At 42.3% G+C, this 22,500-nt stretch overlaps 1 protein-coding gene across 2 annotated transcripts; it reads left to right on the forward strand.

The window, feature by feature from the left end:
• Positions 1-909: 909 nt before the first annotated feature.
• On the forward strand, positions 910-17,152 carry lclat1 (lysocardiolipin acyltransferase 1). 2 transcript variants are annotated; one of them, XM_030771652.1, is made up of 7 exons: positions 910-943; positions 1,090-1,238; positions 10,397-10,569; positions 10,919-11,117; positions 13,055-13,201; positions 13,915-14,031; positions 16,053-17,152. In XM_030771652.1, the coding sequence occupies exons 3-7, from the start codon at positions 10,405-10,407 to the stop codon at positions 16,583-16,585; spliced, it is 1,161 nt and encodes a 386-aa protein (XP_030627512.1). In that variant the 5' UTR covers positions 910-943; positions 1,090-1,238; positions 10,397-10,404; the 3' UTR covers positions 16,586-17,152. The 2 variants fall into 2 exon arrangements, with proteins under 2 accessions (XP_030627512.1, XP_030627513.1); XM_030771653.1 differs by lacking the exons at positions 910-943; positions 1,090-1,238 and adding an exon at positions 10,079-10,275.
• The last annotated feature ends 5,348 nt before the right edge of the window (positions 17,153-22,500 follow it).

Below are 22,500 nucleotides of genomic sequence, written 5' to 3' on the forward strand. Positions count from 1 at the left end.
GTTTGGCCACACCTACTCATTCAATGGTTTTTCTTTACTTTTGCTACTTTCTACGTTCTGCTTTGTTTACACTTTTTTTGCTCACGACATAATTCCACATGTGTTACTTTATAGTTTTGATGCCTTCACCATTGTTCTACAATGTAGAAAATGAAAGTTATATATATAGGGAAGGGGTAAACTAGTATCAGAGAAAGAACTGTGTGACTTTTTCTCTGACCTCTGCAGCAACGCACTGATCCCTCAGACGTGCACTGATAAACCCTTGGTCTGCTGAGATAAAGAGCATGCCACAGTGACCCAGTCATGGAAAGTCTTGAGTGTGGCTAAGTGCTGGAGCCAAACACATACACATCCCACACCGGTGAGATAATGTGGTGGCAGGATAGGGTTCTATTAGAAGGCTTTATTTGTAGAGCTATCTGCCTTTTCCATTGCCCTAAAATGGAGAGCCATGATGAAGGTCTTGGTTACACAATCAGTTCCATGCTACCATCTGCTGTTTGAATGGGAGGTTTCAGGTTACTGTCGAAACAGAGTACTGTAAATTTGCATTTTTAGAGACCTTCAGTCACTGCGTTTAATGGAAACAGTCCTATTGTCTTCATTAAATTTCACCAAGGCTCTATACACTTTGTGGTTATTGATGATGGTCAGTTACATGTTCTCATCCTAATGAGTTAATCTTCCGTGAGAAAAGAGAGTGTAATCATTGAGTGAAAAAAAGTTGTTAGCAATGTTATACACAGCGTCACTTATAACTGCCTCTTGGATTAATTCTAACACTATGCATACAAAAGTCAAACTCTCCCTGTTTCCCGAGATTTAGTCTCAAACACCGCCCCACTTGGCCGACTCCTGCCATCACCATGGAGGTTGAGAGTTAGGGGTGCAGAGGTCGTTCGGATGAAGGGAAGGAATGTAATGGCGGCCAGCGTAAGCGGTATAGTTGCAAGCTTGCACCCGTCTCATACTCTAAACCCTCCAAATGAATGTCTAAACTGTAATTTGTACGGTTGTAACAAATCGGAGGTGGAGTTCATTTTGTGTTCCGGCAATTGTAAGACGATGTTTTGATTTCGTCGATAGGTGTTGTCCACTCGCTAGCTTGCCATGCTGGCCAGCTAACTAGCTGCCGTGTGTGTTGAAGCTAGCTGCCTAACCTCGCTTGGCAGCACCGTAGTTGCTACAAGAACGGCTACATCGTTATCAATTTTAGGAATACAACAGTGCATGCGGTTAGTATACTCTTTACTCCTGTACCTGAAATGATTTATATAGATGTTCTCTCAAAGTAGCTACTGGCCTCTGTATGGGAAGAAACGCTATCCAGTTCGCCAACTTTTAGTTTTGCGGTATAACAGTTGTAGTACTTTAACTACCACGTTAATGAGCTGGTTGGCATCTAGTTTGTTTGCTCTTTATTTGGCATATGACACTGGTGTAAAATCATCCTGCCATCGCTTGACGCGGTGACGTGAGTCACGTTGCCGACTGTTTGCTGCACATAATACAATAAGCCATGTATGTGTGCTATGTCCCTGCCTTCCATGCCCGTATGGAAACTCACATTCGGAGGTTGTAATCTCATCCACCCCAGGCGTTGAAACCGTGTCACAGAAATTAAAGGAAACACGTAGAACTCGCACATGATTGGTAACTTTCTTGGCTTGGGCACGAGGACAAGATAAAACGTAGTTAACATAAAGCCCTGTATGACAAATCTTTATTGCGTTGTGTTTTTAGATGTTTGAGACAGGGTCTGTTATTGATACATTTCTTTAAATATTTCTTTATGTGTCGTATTTTCGGTGCTTTAAGACGACTTTAATTTAGGCTGGAGTATATATCAACCACAGAAACGTAACAAAATAGTGTTCGAGAATAAGAAGGGACGCCCACTCCTATTTACAGTTATGGTCTTTTGCGCGTCTCAAACCTGACCGCGTGCAAGGGGTGAGTGAGGTGTCACTCTAAACAGAAAAAGTTCAACAGAATGTTACTTAATAGACTCGGCTCTTACTTAGTAGTTCAGAGTGATTTACTGACAAAATGAATCAGATGTCACAGATTTTTTTTTTGTAGTTCTTTGAGTAACGTCTGTGTTGCGGAGTGTAGGAGTAGTTACCCAGGCAGCGGTATCTCTCCATCTCTCCCGGTCATACCGTGCGTAAGGAACGGTTGTGAAGTAGCTACACCAAAATGACAACATGTAAAAGTCCACAACCTAAATAAAATAGCCTTTATATAAATAGAATGGGAAAACACCAGTCAAACGTACGGTCTGTGATTCACAGTGTGTACACTGGACATCATATCAGTGCATAAGTTGGTCAGGCAGTTTTGGCGTGCTATAAATATTTTGCATTCCTTGTGTTTGGATTTCTTTTTGGACACTTTGTGTTGTGTCATATGATGATGTCATGTGTTCATTTTGATACGACAGAGAGGAGCACCTGATCATCACTGTAGCACGTTTGTGTGAATGGCTTGTTTTGTTCATTGTCATGTGTTTCAGAAGTTTGTTGTTTGGAGGTTTTGAGACAGCTCAATGAATCATTGTAGCATGCTCTTCACTTATTCCATTTTTCCAAGTTGTTTAGTGCGTGTGTTTGTTAGAGGAGCTTAAAAGGCAAAGAGGATGATCTTGCTGGCACAAGTGACTTGGCCCAGATGCAGCAGCATGTCCAGATTGCTGAGTGAATAATTAGGGACTGCTTCTCCATACTGTTTGCTTTAACCTACACAGTCACCATACTTTTATTGCCTATGTTGTTATACTTCAGCAGAAATGTTATGAAAAAAGCCAAATAATTTCTGTTGAGCTAGAGGGAAGAGTGTTGGGCTGTGTAGTTGTTGTAGCTGACAGTGTGTTTTTATGCCAGAGTGTCGTTATGTTGTGGGTGTTGTACAATTTACAATTTGGTATTTGGCAGACACTTTTAGCTAGAGTGACTTACAATAAGTGCATCAGTCAGATTCCTAATACCTCATAAGCAGAGATCACAATAAGACTGAGCGTTAATTTACCCCTTCGTATTGCGCCCCTGGAATACTTTGACAAACATAGATACAAGACAAGGGTTTGTTTTTTTTTTTAAATGTAAGGAAAGGGAGGTTAGGCAGTGGGGGACAGGTAAGTTCTGAAGAGGTGGGTTTTCAGTTTCCTGCGGAAGATGGTAAGAGATTCCGCAGTCCTAACTGCATGAGGGAGGTCGTTCCACCACCGTGGGGCAATGGCAGAGAAGAGGCGTGGTCGGGAGGAGTGGCTGCCGGGTTCTCGAAGTGAGGGGACCGTCAGTTGACCAGAGGTCGTAGAGCGGAGGGTTCTAGTAGGGGTATACGGAGTTATTAGGGACTGAAGGTAGGATGGGGCGGAGCCTCTTGTGGCCTGGTAGGCCAGCACCAGTGTCTTGAACTGGATGCGGGCAGCTACCGGAAGCCAGCGGAGCGCAGTAAGCAGTGGAGTGACATGAGAGTGCTTAGGGAGGTTGAATACCAGGCATGCAGCGGTGTTCTGCACGAGCTGGAGCGGCCTGATGGCGTAGGTCGGCAAGCCAGCCAGTATAACGTTGCAGTAGTCCAGGTGGGAGATGACAAGCGCTTGGACCAGGAGCTGGGTCGCCTGTTGTGTGAGGAAGGGGCGGATTCTCCTGATGTTGTATAGGGAGAGTCTGCAGGATCGAGTGACTGCCGCGATGTGACCGGAGTAGGTCAGCTGGTTGTCAAGGGTCACGCCAAGGTTTTTGGCTGCTGTGGTGGGGAACACCACAGATCCCTCGATGGTGATTGCAGTGTTGATTATTGGGGATCGTTGTAGGAGATAGTTTGTTGTGTTGTGTAGTTGTTGCATCTGACAGAGTGTTGAGTTGTGTAGGGTTGTGTAGTTGTTGTAGCTGACAATGTTGAGTTGTGTAGTATTGTTGTAAATTCATTTTCTTGTCCAGTTTGAGATCCTCATGTAACCCTTGTGAAGATTGGTTGCTTACTCATGGCATCAGGGCTGTGGAGTCGCTACACAAAACATTCGACTCTGACTCGGACTCCTCAATTTATGGCCCCACCGACTCAGACTCTGACTCCACTAAGTAGAGCGGACAGAGAGCGGACAGAGTACTCACTGATCTGTGGATGTGTGTTTAGTATAGAGCCTGACCGTTAAATTGGCGTGCAGATATTATTAGCCGATATGAGCTAATTGCAGATAAATAGGTGTCAGCGTTTATAACGTCAGATAAATGACAATTAAAAAAGAAATGGAGAGACGGAAGATGGATCCTTCAACCATGTTATGATGTTCATGTCAGCCATGCCTGGTTTTGATGCAGTAACGTGAAAGCCGGTACAGTCAGTCAAACATCAAAATTGCCTTTAACGTTACAGTAGTTGAGTGGTGCTGCTGCCAAACTTGATTGTAGGTTTATTTATGAAACAGTGTGGCAGTTCTAGCAAGTATACAATGGTCCTATCATTTCTCCCTCGTCACTTCTAAAAATTGTCTGGCAACATCGCTTACAGCAGCTTATAACGCTGTCCATTGCTAAATTAGGTTACCCACAAAGCTAGCTAATGCCATGTTTATCAGTGGAAGACAGCTAATGTTAACGAGTGGTTAAACTATAGCATTTAACTTCCTCTGCCTAAATGAGGCAGTGGTAAATATATCTGCAGCTCGCATGTCTGTAGTTACAGTCAGTGCATTGGAAATTATTAAACCAGAGGGGACACGTAAACAAACTTGAGTTGAACAAGTATCTAACATGGCTTGGTAGCCGAACAAAGTCATCAATATCTCATATATAAAATGTATCATTATCGGAGTTTTAAACCTTCAAATATCAGAATCGGTATCAGTCTGAAAATTCCTCTATCGGTCGGGCTCTAGTTCAATTAGGAGGGGGCAGAGTGCTCACTGATCTGTGGATGTGTGTTCAGTTAGGAGGGCACAGAGTGATGGAGATGGTCGTGGCAGTGCTGAGAGCAAGGCTCCACACAGGGCCAAAGTCTTTTCCCCTTCATTTCATAAAGAACAGCTGATTTTTACCTGAGAGACAGGTGTGTCACTGCTCAGACAATCAGAGAGCACACTGATTGGTTGATTCGAAAAAACAGCAGGTCCTGGGCTGGGTGTGGGGACCAGGCTTGGGATTACACAGTCATTCTTAGTCATTCTGTGTGGAAGGGGAGCAGCAAATATTGTAATACATTTTAACATGCGTACAAAGAATGCTCCAAATGTCCATATGAACTAGCCACAGATACAGTGTAAATGTCCGTATGAACTTGCCACAGATACAGTGTAAATGTCCGTATGACCTAGCCACAGATACAGCCTAAATGTCCATATGAACTAGACACAGATACAGCCTAAATGTCCATATGAACTAGACACAGATACAGCCTAAATGTCCATATGAACTAGCCACAGATACAGTCTAAATGTCCGTATGAACTAGCCACAGATACAGTGTAAATGTCCATATGACCTAGCCACAGATAGTCTAAATATTCATACAAACTTGTCACAGGTACAGTCTAAATATTCATACAAACTTGTCACAGGTACAGTCTAAATATTCATACAAACTTGTCACAGGTACAGTCTAAATATTCATACAAACTTGTCACAGGTACAGTCTAAATATTCATACAAACTTGTCACAGGTACAGTCTAAATATTCATACAAACTTGTCACAGGTACAGTCTAAATATTCATACAAACTTGTCACAGGTACAGTCTAAATATTCATACAAACTTGTCACAGGTACAGTCTAAATGTCCAAATGAACTAGGCACAGATACAGTCTAAATGCCAAAAGAAGCCCTTCTGTCCTCTGCTCTGCATGTATTACTGATTATTGTATGCATTTCAGTTTAGATTCAGTTTTCTCCAAAATGTACTCAGAAGCTTTCTGAACATATTGGCAATACAGTTTTGTGAATTAAGGAGCCCACTTCAGAATCTGGAATTTTGCTTCTTCCAAACGAACATTTTTGATAACTTGATAGGTTTTTATGGCTGTAGATGTAAAAGGGGTCTGAAAGGACAAAACATACTCAAAACAGACTAAAAAAAAGGGTGCAAACAGGGAGAATGCACAGGAAGCCCATAGAGTCATCCAAAACTAATACTATAACACAAATAGTCTTATCAGACTCTACATATGGTCTAAATGATATGAAAATAAACTAAACTGCACTGTTGGAATGCAGAAACAGAACATGAGTGCAGTCATATGAGAGAGAGGTAAAGGTCCAGCCATACATCCTGTGAGAGGATCCTCTAAAGATGGGCATACTGAAGGAGTATCAGAAACCCATAGCCTTGCCCTGCCTCTGTTATGGTCATTCTGTTAGACTGCGGTCAGGGTAATGGACCTTATTGAGAAGATGGTAGTGAAGCCCCTCCCCTTTCCCCTCTGCATTGTTCATTTCTCAGAAAGCTCTTTCAGACCACACACTGAACATTTCCACATCTCCACACTGCAATCTATACCACAGCCTTTTTCAACTATGTATCTTTCCTCATGGAATCATCCACTTTCATGCACATAGCCTTTTTGACCAGTTCACTCAGAACCTGTTTCTGCTGAGTGTCGTAACCTACAGGAAGAAGAAGTACTTTATTGCTCACACACACACCGGTTTGGATCAGAATGACCCCTGAGATGACTGAACTTTTTGAAACATTATAATGATCCACATCTGATATCACCCTGATGTTGGGTGGCAGTTAGCCTGGGTTGATTGATATAAACAATAGGGCTGTCACGATATCAGATTTTCACTACACGATTATTGTGGCCAAGAGAATTCATGATAACGATATTATCGTGATACCTATAGAAAATTGGAACAAAATAATAATAAATGCTGTCAGATTCATCTTTAAATTTATTTATTGTGTGTTTTGTCACCTTTTTGGCAAATGAATTACACTCAAAAATTCCAGTGGTAACAGGTCCATCATAATGCCTAGCAATGTGCTTGTATACAGCTAACTGATTGATCCACCTGTTGTTTTTTTTTAACTGCCGTTTTTAAACGCTTAATTTCCCATTCAGAATGTAACTGGGGATCACTAGGACCCAGCGGAAAAATAAGACGCAACACATCGTTTAGCTCCTGTTGTACTGTTTGTGTGACATGCATGTTTGGTATTTTGTAGGAACGCTGTAACATCAGGCAAGCAGCGACCCAAGGGTATATAATGCGCTGTTAAACCAATGTAATGGAAATCTCTTAATGTGTTTTTCGGTTTAACAATACTATTTGTTTTTTAGTTATTAACATGATTGCTGAGTGTACATAGCCTGACTATTGTCAGCAAAGATGGTGATCTGCTGGGTAAACAACCTCATGTAGCCAGCGCATCGCTGTCTGTGGCTGAGAGTCACTGGTTCTTTGCAGAAGGTACAGAGCTTTAATAGGAATATTATGATTGTTGACTGCTGTTTGTTTGATCGGTCCACTCGTTTTCTTTTTTAATTGCTGTTTTTAATGGCTTATTTTCCCATTGAAAATGGATGGGGGAAAGTTTTAGGTCTCTAGTGTTATGATGCGGGATTGCACACAGTGGCAGTCGATACTTGGATTCAGTGGTCTTTTGCTCATGTGACTACACTTAAGCTGGAGACAGATTGAGTATTTCTGCAGTTCAGATTCGATGATGCTGCGGCAGAATCACATTTGCATTTTCTCCTGGAAATGCATCTTAAGTTTACAATATTATTGTATGTGTATTATTAACATGATATCAATATTTCATTTTTTAAATATCATGGTTATCGTCAATACCGGTATATTATGACACCCATAATAAACAACAAAACAGACCCCCCCCACACACACACACACACACACTGCTGAGGAGGGCCCATTTGCCATATGAGGCTCCCCTGATGCCACTCCACATGCTAATCCGTATTTATGTTTTTAAGACGAGTGGATTTTGTCATTTCATTTTATTTGGTGGATTATGTAATCTGGTCCAAGCAGCAGGTGCAGTAGTGACTGTTTATTTCTGGTCAGAGGTAGGGTGGCCTGACAGACGTTGACATAGCTAGATTCATGTGAAAGGTCAGGGCATTTGTTTTATTTAGGGGCTCAGATCTGATTAGATGTGTCTTGGCTTGTTTTTGTTAAGAATTGCGGGTAAGAAATATATATCATAATGTGTTAGTTAGTAATGAATTGGTGTGAGAGAGTGTGAGGTTGTTTTTGTCCAACCGTCACTATTGATTTTTCTCTCACTACATTGTAGTGTTCTGGAACAGTGGAAAATTAGTAATGAAAGCACACACTTTCCACCATCCATCCTCCCCAGGCCTGCTCTCCCCCGTGTCGTCCGTGTGTGCGTGTGTCTGTGTGTGTGTGTGTGTGTGTGTGTGTGTGTGTGTGTGTGTGTGTGTTTGTAGATGGATGAATAGACCAGAGGTCAGAGTCTTCCCTGTTTTTCCACTGATCAGCACTTGACTGAGTGGCACCTCAGACCACACAGGATAAGCTTTTCCAGGGACTAGTGACCTTATGTTGTCCTCATTCTTCCAATCTGGCTCACTCCTCTACTCCATTCCCGCAGCCTGACTCTCTCCCCTGCCCCATGGCTCCCAGTCTTACTCTCTGCTCTGGGCTTTTGCTTCAGGTGCAGGAGTAGTCATTCTTGGTCACAGAGGCAGAGGGCTCAATACATTCTCCACCAACTATAAACCAGCCATGACTTCACCTGTCTGAACCAGATGAGGTCGTCTCTTTTATGACCTTTGCAACATGGAAATGATTTTATCTCGACAGCGTCCAGAGGCAAAAACACACTGAGCTGTACCTGCAGTGACTGGGTCTGACGCAGTCACCCAGGAAGATCAGCACTCTGATCTCTGCTGGTCACTTTAACTGTGAGTGTGTGTAAAGTGTCTTTGAGACAGCAGATAAACATGTCATTATGAAGAGATGTGCTGAGTTGACACAGTTTTTGACTCTTTCACCTTGTATATTTTCCATTGTTGTAAGAGTAAAAACAACCTGACCTGTGCATTGCAACACCTTAATGGCTTCAGGAGGCTGCGTCATTAACTCAGGCCCACATTGCTGTGTCATAGTGAGGTGGCTTAGGACAGGGATCAGGAGTCAATGCTGATTCTGCACCTCCAGTTCCAGATAACAACCAAAGTTCTCAGCACTTAACTGCAGTCCTGACATAACACTACTGTCAGCCAAAGTCTTCCTAAACTAGCACTTCTCTCCCCCTCACACACACAGCATTAAATTGGGGATTTTTGCCCCACATCTTATCCCATGAAGGACTCAAATCTACACCAAAGTTAAAACAAAGTGGCGATATTAATGTTTAGTTCATTCACTAATTTATATATGACAACGCAACCATCAACAGAATGGATCATTTTGCAGGTTTAGTGAACTGGAGAAAAGTTGGACAGTTTTAACATGACAACATGACACAGGCAGAGTGAATCACAGTCATGTAGCCTGCTTTTCCCAGTACAGGGTGGCATGTCCGAAATACGAAGGGATTTCAGGACTGTTACAGTCTGTCAGATGCTGACTACTCACAATGCTGTCATTCAGTCATCCAGCCCTCAGGACCAAGGAGGCAGGGTTGGTTTTTAAATGCTTCATGGAAAATAGTAATACATTTTCAGAGTTTTCAGTACCTGTAGGGAATATTCTATGTGTTTGTTTGTTGTTTGTCTGATAGTAGTGTTTAAATTCCATGACTTTTCAACACTCCAGCCTTCAACGATCATGCTTTTTTGTTTGATTGTTTTAAGATTGGCCAGTACCATGTGAGTAGTACAAGATTTTGGTCTGTTTTACATGTTCCACAGTTTCAGGCTTTGAAATGGACCCCTTAAAGACCAAAAAGCATAGAGATCCTTAAGCACAGTCCAGAAAATCAGATTATGATCCGTCTGTGTGAGTGAGTGAGATACAACTCAGCAGCTGTTCCATTCCACTCCAGCTGGGTCTCCGTTATTGACTGGTGTTTCCAAATGACAGTACTTCACTGGTCTGCTTTCACTTTTGATCATACCAAACATGTTGACTTATCTGATTTAGATGGAAGCCAGACAGAATCACTGATCTCCCTACACAGTAATCTTGTTAATCTTTACAATTCACAAGCACACAGAGGTGAAACTGTACCATTTACGAACATGCGAATATGACCGTTTCAGTGCTCAGACCTTTTCAGAGCTTTTCACCCTCACTCAGTTCTACTGAATGCGTCTTTGTCTGACCTTAAACAAGTAAGGTAAGTTGTCATTGATGCCATATGCTAGTTTGCTGTTTTGAAACCTTGCGTTGTGTTGTTTGTCTTTTAAAGTTGTGTGTCGTGTTGTGTGTATTGTAAAGGCTGTGTGTGTGTGTTCCAGGCGTGGCGATGGTGTCCGTGCGTGGCCTGTACTTTGTGGCCATGCTCTTCCTCAGCAGTTTCTTTGGCAGTGTGTTTATGCTGGGGCCCGTCCTGCCGCTCATGCTGCTGTCCCCGGCCTGGTACCGTTGGCTGACCGACCGCATTGTAGCCACCTGGCTCACTCTGCCTGTGGTGAGTACTCCATATCACCTACACACCTCCTAAACCAGTCACACGCACAACACAGAGCCTCAGTAGGACAGTTTGGTACCCCTGCTCATTTCATGGGTCTGTTCTGTTAAAGTAGTAGCATATCTGCAAGAATTATATGTTTTTGTTTGGACAGTAAATTCTATTCAGTGTTAGCATTTTCAGTGTACATGCTCTTGCTTGATCACATTAACAAAGCAAGTTACAGCCATCATGGTGACATCATGCCTCTCCTTTGCTCCAGTGTGTTGAGATGTAGACAGTGCCAAATACACTTGATCCTAAACCGTATTGATCTGGCCTCTGTCCCTCTGTCTGTCCATGTATGGAGGCCCTGCTGGAGCTGGTGTTTGGAGTAAAGGTGGTCATTACCGGTGATGGTTTTGTCCCTGGTGAGCGAAGCGTGATTGTGATGAACCATCGGACACGATTGGACTGGATGTTTCTGTGGTGTTGTCTGCTGCGGTACAGTTACCTGCGTCTGGAGAAGATCTGCCTTAAAGCAGCCCTGAAGGCTGTGCCTGGATTTGGTTAGTGGATTCACTACTCAGACACACCTCTTACACACACACACACACACACACGGCTGGTTTATATTACAGCATGAAAATTTAAAAAATTCAAGCACAGGACATAAAAATTATATAGTTGTATTTCACATATTCTTGGCTACTCAGAAAATAGTATGATAATTGAGCTTTTTTTGTATCTTAACCTGATTTCAAGGTTTTATTTTTATGTTAAACCCTAAAACTGTACTTTTCTAATGAAAACACATTTGTGAAACTGTTGCACAATAGCTAAATTGCTAATGCATTCATGTAGCTAAAACAGGAGTAATATGCTCTCTCTTCTTTGTTTTTGTTAAAAGGGTAGGAGCAGAGTTCTGAATTAGCTGTAGATTCTCAGTTGACTTTTTTGGAAGACTGGTAAAAAGACCATTACAGTAGTCAAGTCTACTTGAAAGATAAGCATGAATGAGCTTCTCAGCATCCTGTTGAGTTAAAAACGGGAGTACTTTGGCAATATTCCTTAGGTGGAAGAAGGCTGCTTTGATTGCCTTACTTATGTGAGATTTGAAATCTGAGTCTAAAATTACGCCCAGACTTGTTACTTCCAGTTTATTTTGATGGCCTAAGTTTCTTAGCCTGTTAGAAAGTGCATCTCTTCTGGCTTTGGGGCCAACTCATAGTATTTCTGTCTTTTTTAACTTTTAAAAATTATTACTCATCCATTGAGTGATTGTAGACAGGGAGCTAGACAGGGAGCATAATGCATTTATGTCATTTTGCTCGACAGAAATGTATAATTGTGTATCATCCGCATAGCTATGGAAGTTAACACTGTGCTCCCTGATGATAGCATATATAATGTAGCATATATAATGAAAGAAAGAAGGGGACCATGGCAGCTTTCTCGTGCAACACCAAAAGATATGTCATATTTCTTTGTCTCCCTGTAATGTATGTTCAAAACCAGTTAAGAGAACATTCAGAGAGACCAGCCCAGTTTTTGCGACGATTGATTAGAATGCTGTGGTCAATTGTGTCAAATGCAGCGCTCAAATGTTAGAGAAGTCTAAGATCATTGACTGTTTTGTTAGAGCAGTCTCTGTACTGTGATTAGATCTAAAACCTGACCGGAACTTCTCTAAAATATTGTTGTTATTTAAAAAGTGGCTTAGCTGATTAAAAACTACTTTTTCAAGTATCTTGCTCATGAAGGGTAAGTTGAATATAGGCCTATAATTACTTAGCGCACTATAGTCTAGATTTGGTTTCTTCAATAGCTGTTTCACAACAGCTTTTACAATGTGTCATGCAGTTGGGTCAGTCTGTGGTCTAACTGAAATCATCTAACATTCTCATGGCATACCCACTTCCACATAGCAAGAGTGCTTTTAAAGTATCAATGACAGAAAAATTTACAGCGTTTTCGTGTGATTAGTGTCACTCCAAAAAACACAAAAAAATTGACCATGAACTTGGGAGTCTGAAAAGGTGCTATTTAACGAAAGAGTTTGAAGGCAAACCTCAACTTGTGACCTTCTGATTCACATCAGGTATGTTACCTGGTCTTCTTCGTTAGGCAAGAACCCTTTCTCAACAACCAGGTTCACATAGTTCCATGCTAATACGTTACACATGTGCAGACACACTTGTTCAGATAAACCTGTCAACACATTGAATGTGTATACAGGTCAACACATTGAATGTGTATACAGGTCAACACATTGAATGTGTATACAGGTCAACATATTGAATGAGTATACAGGTCAACACACTGAATGTGTGTGCAGGTCAACACATTGCATGTGTATACAGGTCAGCACATTGAATGTGTATACAGGTCAACACACTGAATGTGTATAAAGGCAACACATTGAATGAGTATACGGGTCAACACACTGAATGTGTATACATTGAATGTGTTTTTTGGTGTGTATGTGTGTGTGTGTTTCCTGTAGGCTGGGCAATGCAGGTGGCCTCTTTCATCTTTATTCAAAGACGCTGGGAGGAAGATCGTGGTCACATGGCCAGCATGCTGAAGTACTTCTGTGACATTAAAGAGCCCTTACAACTCCTCATCTTCCCTGAGGGAACTGACCTCACTGGTGAGAGACACACACACCAGCTGGGCAGCTATAGCATAATTACAGACGTATTAACACACATGCATAGATGTACTCACCAGCTCCACATGACCTTTCAGACACATCCAGAAATCTGCAAGAACACACACACACACACACACACACACACACACCAGTCAGTAATTCTTTTACTGCAGCACATCTTATCAGGTCCTTTAAAAATGGCATTGTTTCACTTTCTCACTTTCACTGTAGTGCTGCCAAAATTCCCTGTCACCCAGGGAATTGTGAATGTGGATTATTTCAATATTTTTCCATTTTCTACACTCAAAAATTCAGATTTGTGTTTACAAACAGTTTTCTGCTAAGGATAGTCTAGCAGTTTACTTACAGTTCCCCAGCTTTCAAAACTGTATTTTCCACAGAGAGTGTCAGGGCCTGTAATATAGCCAATCATATTTCTTCCCTGTCCACAAACAATCTTCAGGTCTGTAATATATCCAGTCAGACCCCCAACCCCTCCCCCCAGCTATATTCTTACAGATGTCTTGTTCCTCTTCACCACTTACCAGCCTCTTAACACCAGTTACCAGCTTGGTAAACATTCACAATCCACTTACAAAGTCCAGGGAGGACTGTGTGTGTGTGGCACATGTGCACTGATGATCAGAAATGGTTGCTGGGGTTTAAACAACCATTTGTGTCTGTGCTAACGTTGCTTTAATGTCCTGCAGAGAACACACGGGCGAAAAGCGACGTGTTTGCAGAGAAGAATGGCCTTCCCAAGTATGAGTATGTGCTACACCCCCGCACCACTGGCTTCACCTTTATTGTGGATACACTACGAAAAGGTGAGCAGTCACTGGGCGGAGCCTGTTGATGGGCTGCCTTGTAGATTGGGGGGTTGTTAATTGATTGTGTTGTGGATCAGATGAGCTGATGCACATGTGTACGCTGATGTGGTTCATTATCAGTGTAATATTATTCAGTATTATCTGTGAAGAGCTCCATATAGCCATGACATGGTCATAACAGAGAATCACAGGACTAAGATTAGCATTTGTATGCTGTGTTCCTCTTGTGTTTCCACACAGTTAAGCCTCACTTGGCTTTTGTTTTCACACAGTTAAGCCTCGCTTGGCTTGTGTTTGTGTGTCTTTGCTGAGAGGATCATGCTCAGATGGTCTCTGAGTGGGATCTGTAATATTTCTGTAGAACAGACACAGTAAGGCACATGTGGGGACAGCTTTAAAGTAGCAGATTCCTAATGACAGATAAGCAGGGATGGTGTGTATTGATTGGTCCAGCCCATACTAGTGAACATGACTCCCAGCAGACCAATCAAAATGCTCTCTGTTCTGTTCCTCTGACTCACCGTGTGGTTTCTCATTCACCCAGTGTAGTGTATGAACAGTCAGAAGCAGGGAGGCCCGGTTGACATGGAAACGCTGCGTTTTAAAGCTGGTGAATAGAGAGTTATAGGAATCTGCCAACAGAATAATCTAAGTCATGGTAACATCTTATTGTCACTGTTAGTAATTCCACCATCTTTCTATGGCCAGGAGAGAAACCTGTCAGTTCTCTAAACGCACCAAACAGTAAACATGCAAACCAGCTGTTTTTCACTGCTCTCATGTCAGCAACTTTGGTTCTGTTCTTACAGTGGGATGATGGATATACTGTGTGTTTGTGTGTGTCTGTGTGTGTCTGTCTTTCTGTGTCGCACCCCTGTATAGCCCCTTTCACACATGCACTGCAACCCTAAAGTAATCAGGATTCTAACCGGAGGGGCTGTATGTGTGAACAAAAATGTCCGAATCAGTCGACTTGGATTCTAAACAACGTTTAATTCTACCACCCCCCTTGTGCAAACTCCATTTTCTCCTCATTTGGATCTATGTGTGAATAGAGCCAATTACAGTCCGGAGTATCGACAGCAAGCAAGTGGGCGTGTTGATGCCGTTTCTAACATAAGACTGGCGCGAAACCGGAAGAATACAGACATCTGAGGGTGAAGAAGAAGGGCCATTTACATGAAGACGCCAACGAAAATGTCTAACTGGAAAGACGATGAGATTCGGGAGCTTCTGTTGGTAAGGGCCGACGCCGAAATAGTCATAACAAAAATCGGTAGCCTTGTCCGCTTTTTTTCGATTTTTTTTAAACAAAACAGTGTGATTTTCGCAGAGTACTTTTTGCGTCCTGCCTCCTGCACTCTACACAGGCGCCACCCCCAGCCTAAACCAAACGGTTTATTTCGAGTATGTGTGAAGCATCTGTCTCGGACCATCTGCTGCTGTGTGCAGCATGTGTGAAAGGGCAGCTTCGGACATAATGCGAACCTTATTCTGCGGTTATAGTCCGTAGTGCATATGTGAAAACGGCTTATGTGTGTGCGCATGTGTATGTGTATGTGAATGTGTGGTTTGTGTGTGTATTCCCCCCTACCCACTCTTATTGTTATTTACGGTGTCTCAAGAGCAGACAGAGAGTGTGGGCTCAGACATTTGGCATTTATTGGATTCATCTTCGTCAGATTCTGTCTCTTTCACCAACTGTCTCTCTGGCTGACTGTGTATCTAACTGACTGTCTCTCTTGACTGACTGTGTGTCTGACTGACTGTACCCATTGAAAAATCTATTTGAATGTTTTTAAGATGCTTTACATTGCAGCTCAGCATCTTTTAGAGTAGGAGTATATTAATTAATTCTGCTTCACTCTTTAACTATTTATCTAATGTACAAACACTTAATGTACAAACACTCTTGATGATTCTGTGCTATGAATTACATGATTACATGTTACTGCTATGACTTAACTCATTTACTGGAGTTTTCTCCTGCTCTGTCCTCTCCACTTTGGCTGAAACAGGAGAGAACCTGGATGCAGTCCACGATATCACTGTGGCCTACCCCCAGAACATCCCTCAGACGGAGCGTCACCTGATCCTGGGTCTGTTCCCACGTGAGATCCACTTCCACGTGCGGCGCTTCCCGGCGGCATCTCTGCCCACGCGAGCCGACCTCCTACAGGGCTGGTGCCAGGAACGATGGGCAGAGAAGGAGGAGCGTCTACGTCGCTTCTACAGTGAAGAGCCACGCTGCTTTGACGCTCCTGAGGCGCAAGTGCCGCCCTGCAAGACAGAGCTGCGCGTGGCCCTGATCAAAGCGGCCTCACTGATCTACTGGAGCACGTTCATTACCTTCTCTCTTGTCGGGCTATGGCTCTTGATGCCTGTGCGTGTCTATTTCTTCCTGGCAGTGCTTTTCTTCCTGACCCAGCAGAAAGCCATGGGTGGGGTGGAGCTAATGGAGCTAGCTTGTCACCACCACTGGAGCAGAGCCAATGGGCAGACTGGGAAAAGAAAGGGATTGGGTGAAGGACAGCTCAGGAAAAATGAGTGAGACAGCGAGTTCTGAGAGGAAGTTGGGGTGAATGTATAACTGCAGGGAGATGGAAATGCCTGCTGGTTTTGAGGGGGTTTTTTGTTTGTTTGTTTTTTTTAAACTCTGTACCATAGAGCGGGCCCTTGTTCTCCTTTTTGGCTGGCTGAGTGTGTCTGCTACCACACGGAAAAGAGAGGTGGACAAAGGTGGGGCTTAAAGATAAAGATGGGATAGCTTGATGAGTGAGTCATTGGCTGTGTCTTTGGTGCTTGGTTGGGTTATATGAAATTATGGGTTAGGTTATGCTAATTGACAACACTGTGCATCTGCCAGCAAATGTGTGTAAAAGTGAGAGAGAGTGAGCATGTGTGTGTATGTGTGTGTGTCCTTTCCCCTTTTTTATGTGACTGCTCACACAGTGCTTGGTGTTTGGACTGTCAGGGGGTTAGCATTCAGCTGTTTATGGTCTGTGAGTTATTACGGTGTTTGCTCCTCATCATTGTCTTTTGGATCTTTAATTTTGGTCCTGTCTCCTCTTTTTATGTCTTAAGAAACTGTCTTGGCACAATGCATAATATCTGGTTCAGTTATAGCTGCATTTTAAAGTGAATTTGCTGTTATTTTTATTTTTAAATATATATGTTTTTTATTATTTACAGTGACCTGTACAATATTTATTATATGTTGCTGTGGAAGCAAGCCATAGTGCTGAGACACACATTTAAAAGAACCATTTTTTAACTGTACAAGATGTAGCAGGACAAATCACTGTTGATAACCAGCTCTGTTTCCTTGTCTTCAGTCTGCTGGATCTGAGTGTGAGACAGAGACATCATGAGTTTACAGTGAGAATGTGTGTGTGTTCTATGATAATGACATCACGGTCTTAGAGGGAGAGTATGTGTTTGCACTGTCTGTGTAAAGTTGAAGTTTTATATGTTTGGTCACAGTAGCTTGTGCATGTGAAAACCAAAGGCTGGGGCTGAGAGTGACTGCCGATCAGAACCAGACAGTTTGGCCAGGGAGTGTCAGTGGACAATGATTGGAACTGTGTAAGACGGAAAATGACGGATGCTTTTCCGTCTCAGACAAGCCCCTCACAAAATTAATTACAGTCACAAAATCCTAATTTGCTGCCTTTTCAGAAGGGGTTCACGTTCAATTTCAGTACATTTGGATTTATACTCTTAAAAAAAAAAAAAAAAAACCCCAAATACTTCACAGACAATCTGTCTCATCATCTTTCAGATGGGGATAAAAATCATTGTGCTGGTTTATTGACAGGGATACTGGGTTATTTTGTGTATTGATCTAGGATCTTCAGTGTTACACAGAGAAATACAGATACACAGAAGGAGCCGACTGAGCTCCTGCGTGCTCAGTGCTGCTTGTAACATGTCCACGCCTAAACAGCTCTCACACCCTGCAGGACAGGTAAACCCAGGGAACAGAGCTTGCTGGACAAGGGAGTGTAGCTGAGGCATTGTGGGATTGAGTTTAGGCCCCTCCAGTAATGGCCCATCTGTGGTGTTGGCCGTTTGAATGTGTGTGTGTGAAAACTGACGGGTAACACAGCAGACTGATTGTGACTCTCGAACAGATGTCTGGAAGACTTCAGACTCTGTAATTATCGCATGTTAAGGTGGAAATGTTATAAATTTCATTTTCTGACTGAGTAACTGTTGTGTGTTAAGCTGGATAGGGTATAAATCTCAGCTGAAGCTGACTGAATTTTTTGATTGTATATTTTACAATTTGTATGTAATATATCTATCTTGTCTAGCGATACCCTCACTGTGATGAAAACCATTAGCTGGTATAGTTTTCATTTTACATACAGAGCACCAGATCATCTGTTGTCATGACTGGATAGTTAGGCATCCCAGACTCCTTTTGTTTCTGTCTGTCTGTCTCACCTTCCCCTCATCCACTCTAGTCTTCTCCATGTCTGTTTTGCTAAGCAGTATCTGTGCAGGGGATCTCTGCCCTCAGGTTTTCTTTGTCTCTGTTAATCACTTAATCACATGGGTAAAGGGACATTATTATCAATAATAAACAAATGTATGCTCATCGTCAATACACAAATAAACAAATGTATGCTCATTTGAGATCGCCTTGTCATTAATACTAACTCCTCTCTCACTTTGGGTTTTAGGTTTCTGTGACTTTTGGTCATAGTTATGAACACTGATTTCTCTCAGCAGTGAATGGCTGTGTAACTGTGGGTGTGTTTGTATGGTTCTCTGTCTTACTCTCTCTCTCTCTCTCTCTCACACACACACACACACAGAGTTGCTGCTTTGGTTCACAGCCTTGTCATTTGCACAGTATTACTGACACGTTACATTGTCGTTCTACTCTTCAGGCTCCACTCCTGTGTCGTAGACTCGTCAAACAAAGTCATCAGTGAAAAGTCAGTGAAATCTCCATTAAAATAAGGGAGGTGAATGGTAGCCATGGAAACATTGGCTTGGAGGCAGTGGACAGACAGATTGACATACTGAAAAGAGGACAAGTGTTGATGTGAATGTCACTATTGCTATATAATGTTAGCTTGAGGAGAACTCCGACGAGTAGTATGGTGTAGTTATCCCTCTGGGACCATCAGGTGATGAGCAGTGTGGTGTAGTCATCCTGCTGAGAGCATCAGGCATTGTGTTATGGATCAGTGTTTGTACACTGGCATCTCTTCAGATGTTTTCATTGAGGCAGTTCATAAGTTGACTTAAAAAAAAAAAGCTGCTTCCCTATCGCAGACACAAGCAACACACAAATAAAACAGAAAAATGGTTGGGTAAACCTTGAGATTTTCACGCAGGACACAGCGAGACGTCGGAGACATCAGGAGAGCAGCCTTTGTCTGTGGAACGATTGTCTACAGTTTTAGGCGGTGATAGCTAGACTGCTCTACCATGGCAATAGAACACACACAAAATCAGCAGACACAGAGGGAAATCAACTGGACAGCACATTTGGAGAGTGAAGTGAAGTTGCCGTGACAACCACTGTTGACTCAGTTGCCTGGCAACGTGACGCAATATGATGCAAATGGAAAACGTTGCTGCGTTTTTTCCCCTCCCTTATCTGCCAGTGATGAAATAAACGTTTGTGTGTGTGTGTGTGTGTGATGTTGGAACATCCTCCTGGACTCATCTGACATCACAGAGTAAAGCTGGCTACTCAGGGGGGTGGGGTTACTGTGTAAACCTGCAGGTTTACTGCAGTGCTAGACACTGTTACAGAAACACTCAGGGCATATGAGTTTATTTGCAGCAGTTCTCATGATGTTTTCCGCTCCTCTGAAGCTCATAGTGCGTCAGTGTCACCAGTGATTGGAAATCTGAATAATGTATTCAAATAATTATCTAAAAAACCAACAATGAAATCCTTGTCTTTGTCGCTTAACATGTAACTCTAGTCCATGGAGGTTCAGTCCAATCTGTGAGACAGAAGACTTTAGGACCCTGTAGGTGAAAATGTGTTGGGGTGTGGAAAAGCTTGTTATGAAATATACTCTGTATTAACAGACTGCCGGGCCAGGTCAAGACTCGACAGACCACGGCAGTTATCCATCAGAAACATGACAGAGTGAGTTCAAATCAAAGGTCAAGGCCTCGTTTCACCTCACATCACAGAGTTTCCATTACAGCTCCCTCTTCTCACATTACCAATTAACAATACCAAACTATTTATCTTGATTTGTACAGGATCATGTGCACAGAGCCCCAGTTTGCTGCAGATTTAACCAGAGTTCAATGCAGATTTATCCAGAGTTCTTTCATGCAAATTACTCTCACTATCAATACCAACAATCTGTGGTATTTGGAGTCCTGACGGTGTTAGGATACTCCTGGATTTGTTTAATAACAGTTTAGCCATGCATTCAGGACTCCAGCAAACACTGGAGTCGACAAATCATTTGTATCAAAAGTAGAAATAAACCAGTTACAGCACGATGAGCCCTCTACAACATGTCTTAAACAGGACTCACATGTGACGTAACATGGACTTTCATTGAATGACTATACTGGGGAGATCAAACATTTAATGATTATACTAGGAAAATCAAACACTAACTGACTTTAGTTCAAGTCACGCACAACATTCCAATCCCTATAACCATGGTGCTAGCCCTAAACTAGCTCTGCTGTGTGTGTGCAGCAGTGATCGGGCACTGGGCTGTTTCATGTCTGTGACTGTAGCGCAGGTCCAAGGCACTGTCCTGTCTCCTCATAGCTTTATTACACACACCACTGGCCCTGCTTCATAATGAAGATGTTTCTGTCTCATAATGAGGATATTTCTGGCCAGCAGTGAGTCACAGAACAAACACTACAGTATTTCTGCTGTAACTGTCAGCATAAGACTGGCCAACCCTGCCCCCCCTCACCCCCCACCCCTCCCTCCTTCTCTCTGTCTGTGCTTGTCTTACTACTTTACTGTTTCACTATTTTTCCACCCCTTCCCTGCTTCTCTTTCTCTATGTTTATATCAATCAGTCACTCATTCATTGTTGGTTCAGTTCTATGCCTGTTTCATTCATTCATTCATTAACTCTCATCTCAACAGAAACACTTTCCTTCTGCTGTATCATCTCCTGCCATGCTTTACTTCTGTTTGATTATGACAGAATCTCATAATCATTTGTGATCGCAATTATTCTGATCGCATGAGTTAGCTGTGATGCCACAGTGTGTTTAACCTATTATTATAATAATCATTGAGTTTGGTTGAGTTTGGATTTTGCAAATGTATCTTGGATGAACAGACTTTTTCTCTGTTTTAAATAATGGAGTTTTCACTGTGCGCTTTTTCACTAATCAGCTGCGTGTCATATGGGCACGTCTGTGTCGACACATCAATAAAAACATATCACAGACAATTATCAACTACCATTATGCTTTTCTGACTGATCAGAGACACAAGACACACAGACATCTGATGAAAATGAGGAGACTGTGTTTTCATATGCGGAATGAAGAGGCGCCACAGGTCATCTACTGACAGGCCCGTCATAAATCATTTTGTCACCTCAGTATGGTCTCCATATCCAACCAGCTCTCGAAACTCATCAATTCCCCCTACAGATCAAGAGTGAGGATATGTGTGTGAGGATATGTGTGTAAGCACAGGCAGGTCCTCTGATGTCATCTACTGGAGTGAAGAAGTAATGTCAGCATGGTGAAGTATGGATATGTGAGGGAGCAGTTTCAAATATTCAGAAACATCATTCAGCAGAATGAGATATAATATGCAACAGCATCCTAAAAGCAATTTTTAAAAATGGTCTTTTAACAAACTTTTTGCTCAGTTTCAGCAGAATCTCTGTTTCCCAGATTGTGAAAGTTCAGACTTGTTCTTTGTGGATGTAATATTTGTCGTGTAACAGGGAGCCGTCGCATAGACCGGCAGGTAGAAGCAGAGTCCTCTAAATGAGACTGGACTTGGTTGGACTGTGACATGCACCGGACTGAGTCAGTGTAACAGGTCTGAGGTATGCTTTCATATAAACTAAACTTTGACTTCATACTTCCAGTGAGCTATGACTCCACTGTAGCATGAAGACCAGGCTCCTGTTTGTGGACTGTCAGTCACTAAATCAGTTTGAACGATTTTGTGGCAGATTGTTTTTTTTTAGTGTTTGTTCAGGTACTGAGACAGGAAACTGGCACCTTAATTTTACGGAACACTCCACATTTCGCACACAGTTTCTATTTTGATGATCTTTATCAATCCCACAGCGAAGTTCCACAAAATCACCTTCAGTAAACATTGATTTTTAAAAGACAAACAATACATACATATGTTTTCTGGTTTTAATAATATTTCCAATTCGAAGAAAAGCATAGCATTCATAAACTCTTTCTGATATGAACTGAACTCAGACATGAAGACATTTTCTACAGCTTTATGTTAACTAAGACCCCAGGTTG

Source organism: Chanos chanos, chromosome 4 (genome assembly GCF_902362185.1).
Source record: "Chanos chanos chromosome 4, fChaCha1.1, whole genome shotgun sequence".
Taxonomy (NCBI): domain Eukaryota; kingdom Metazoa; phylum Chordata; class Actinopteri; order Gonorynchiformes; family Chanidae; genus Chanos; species Chanos chanos.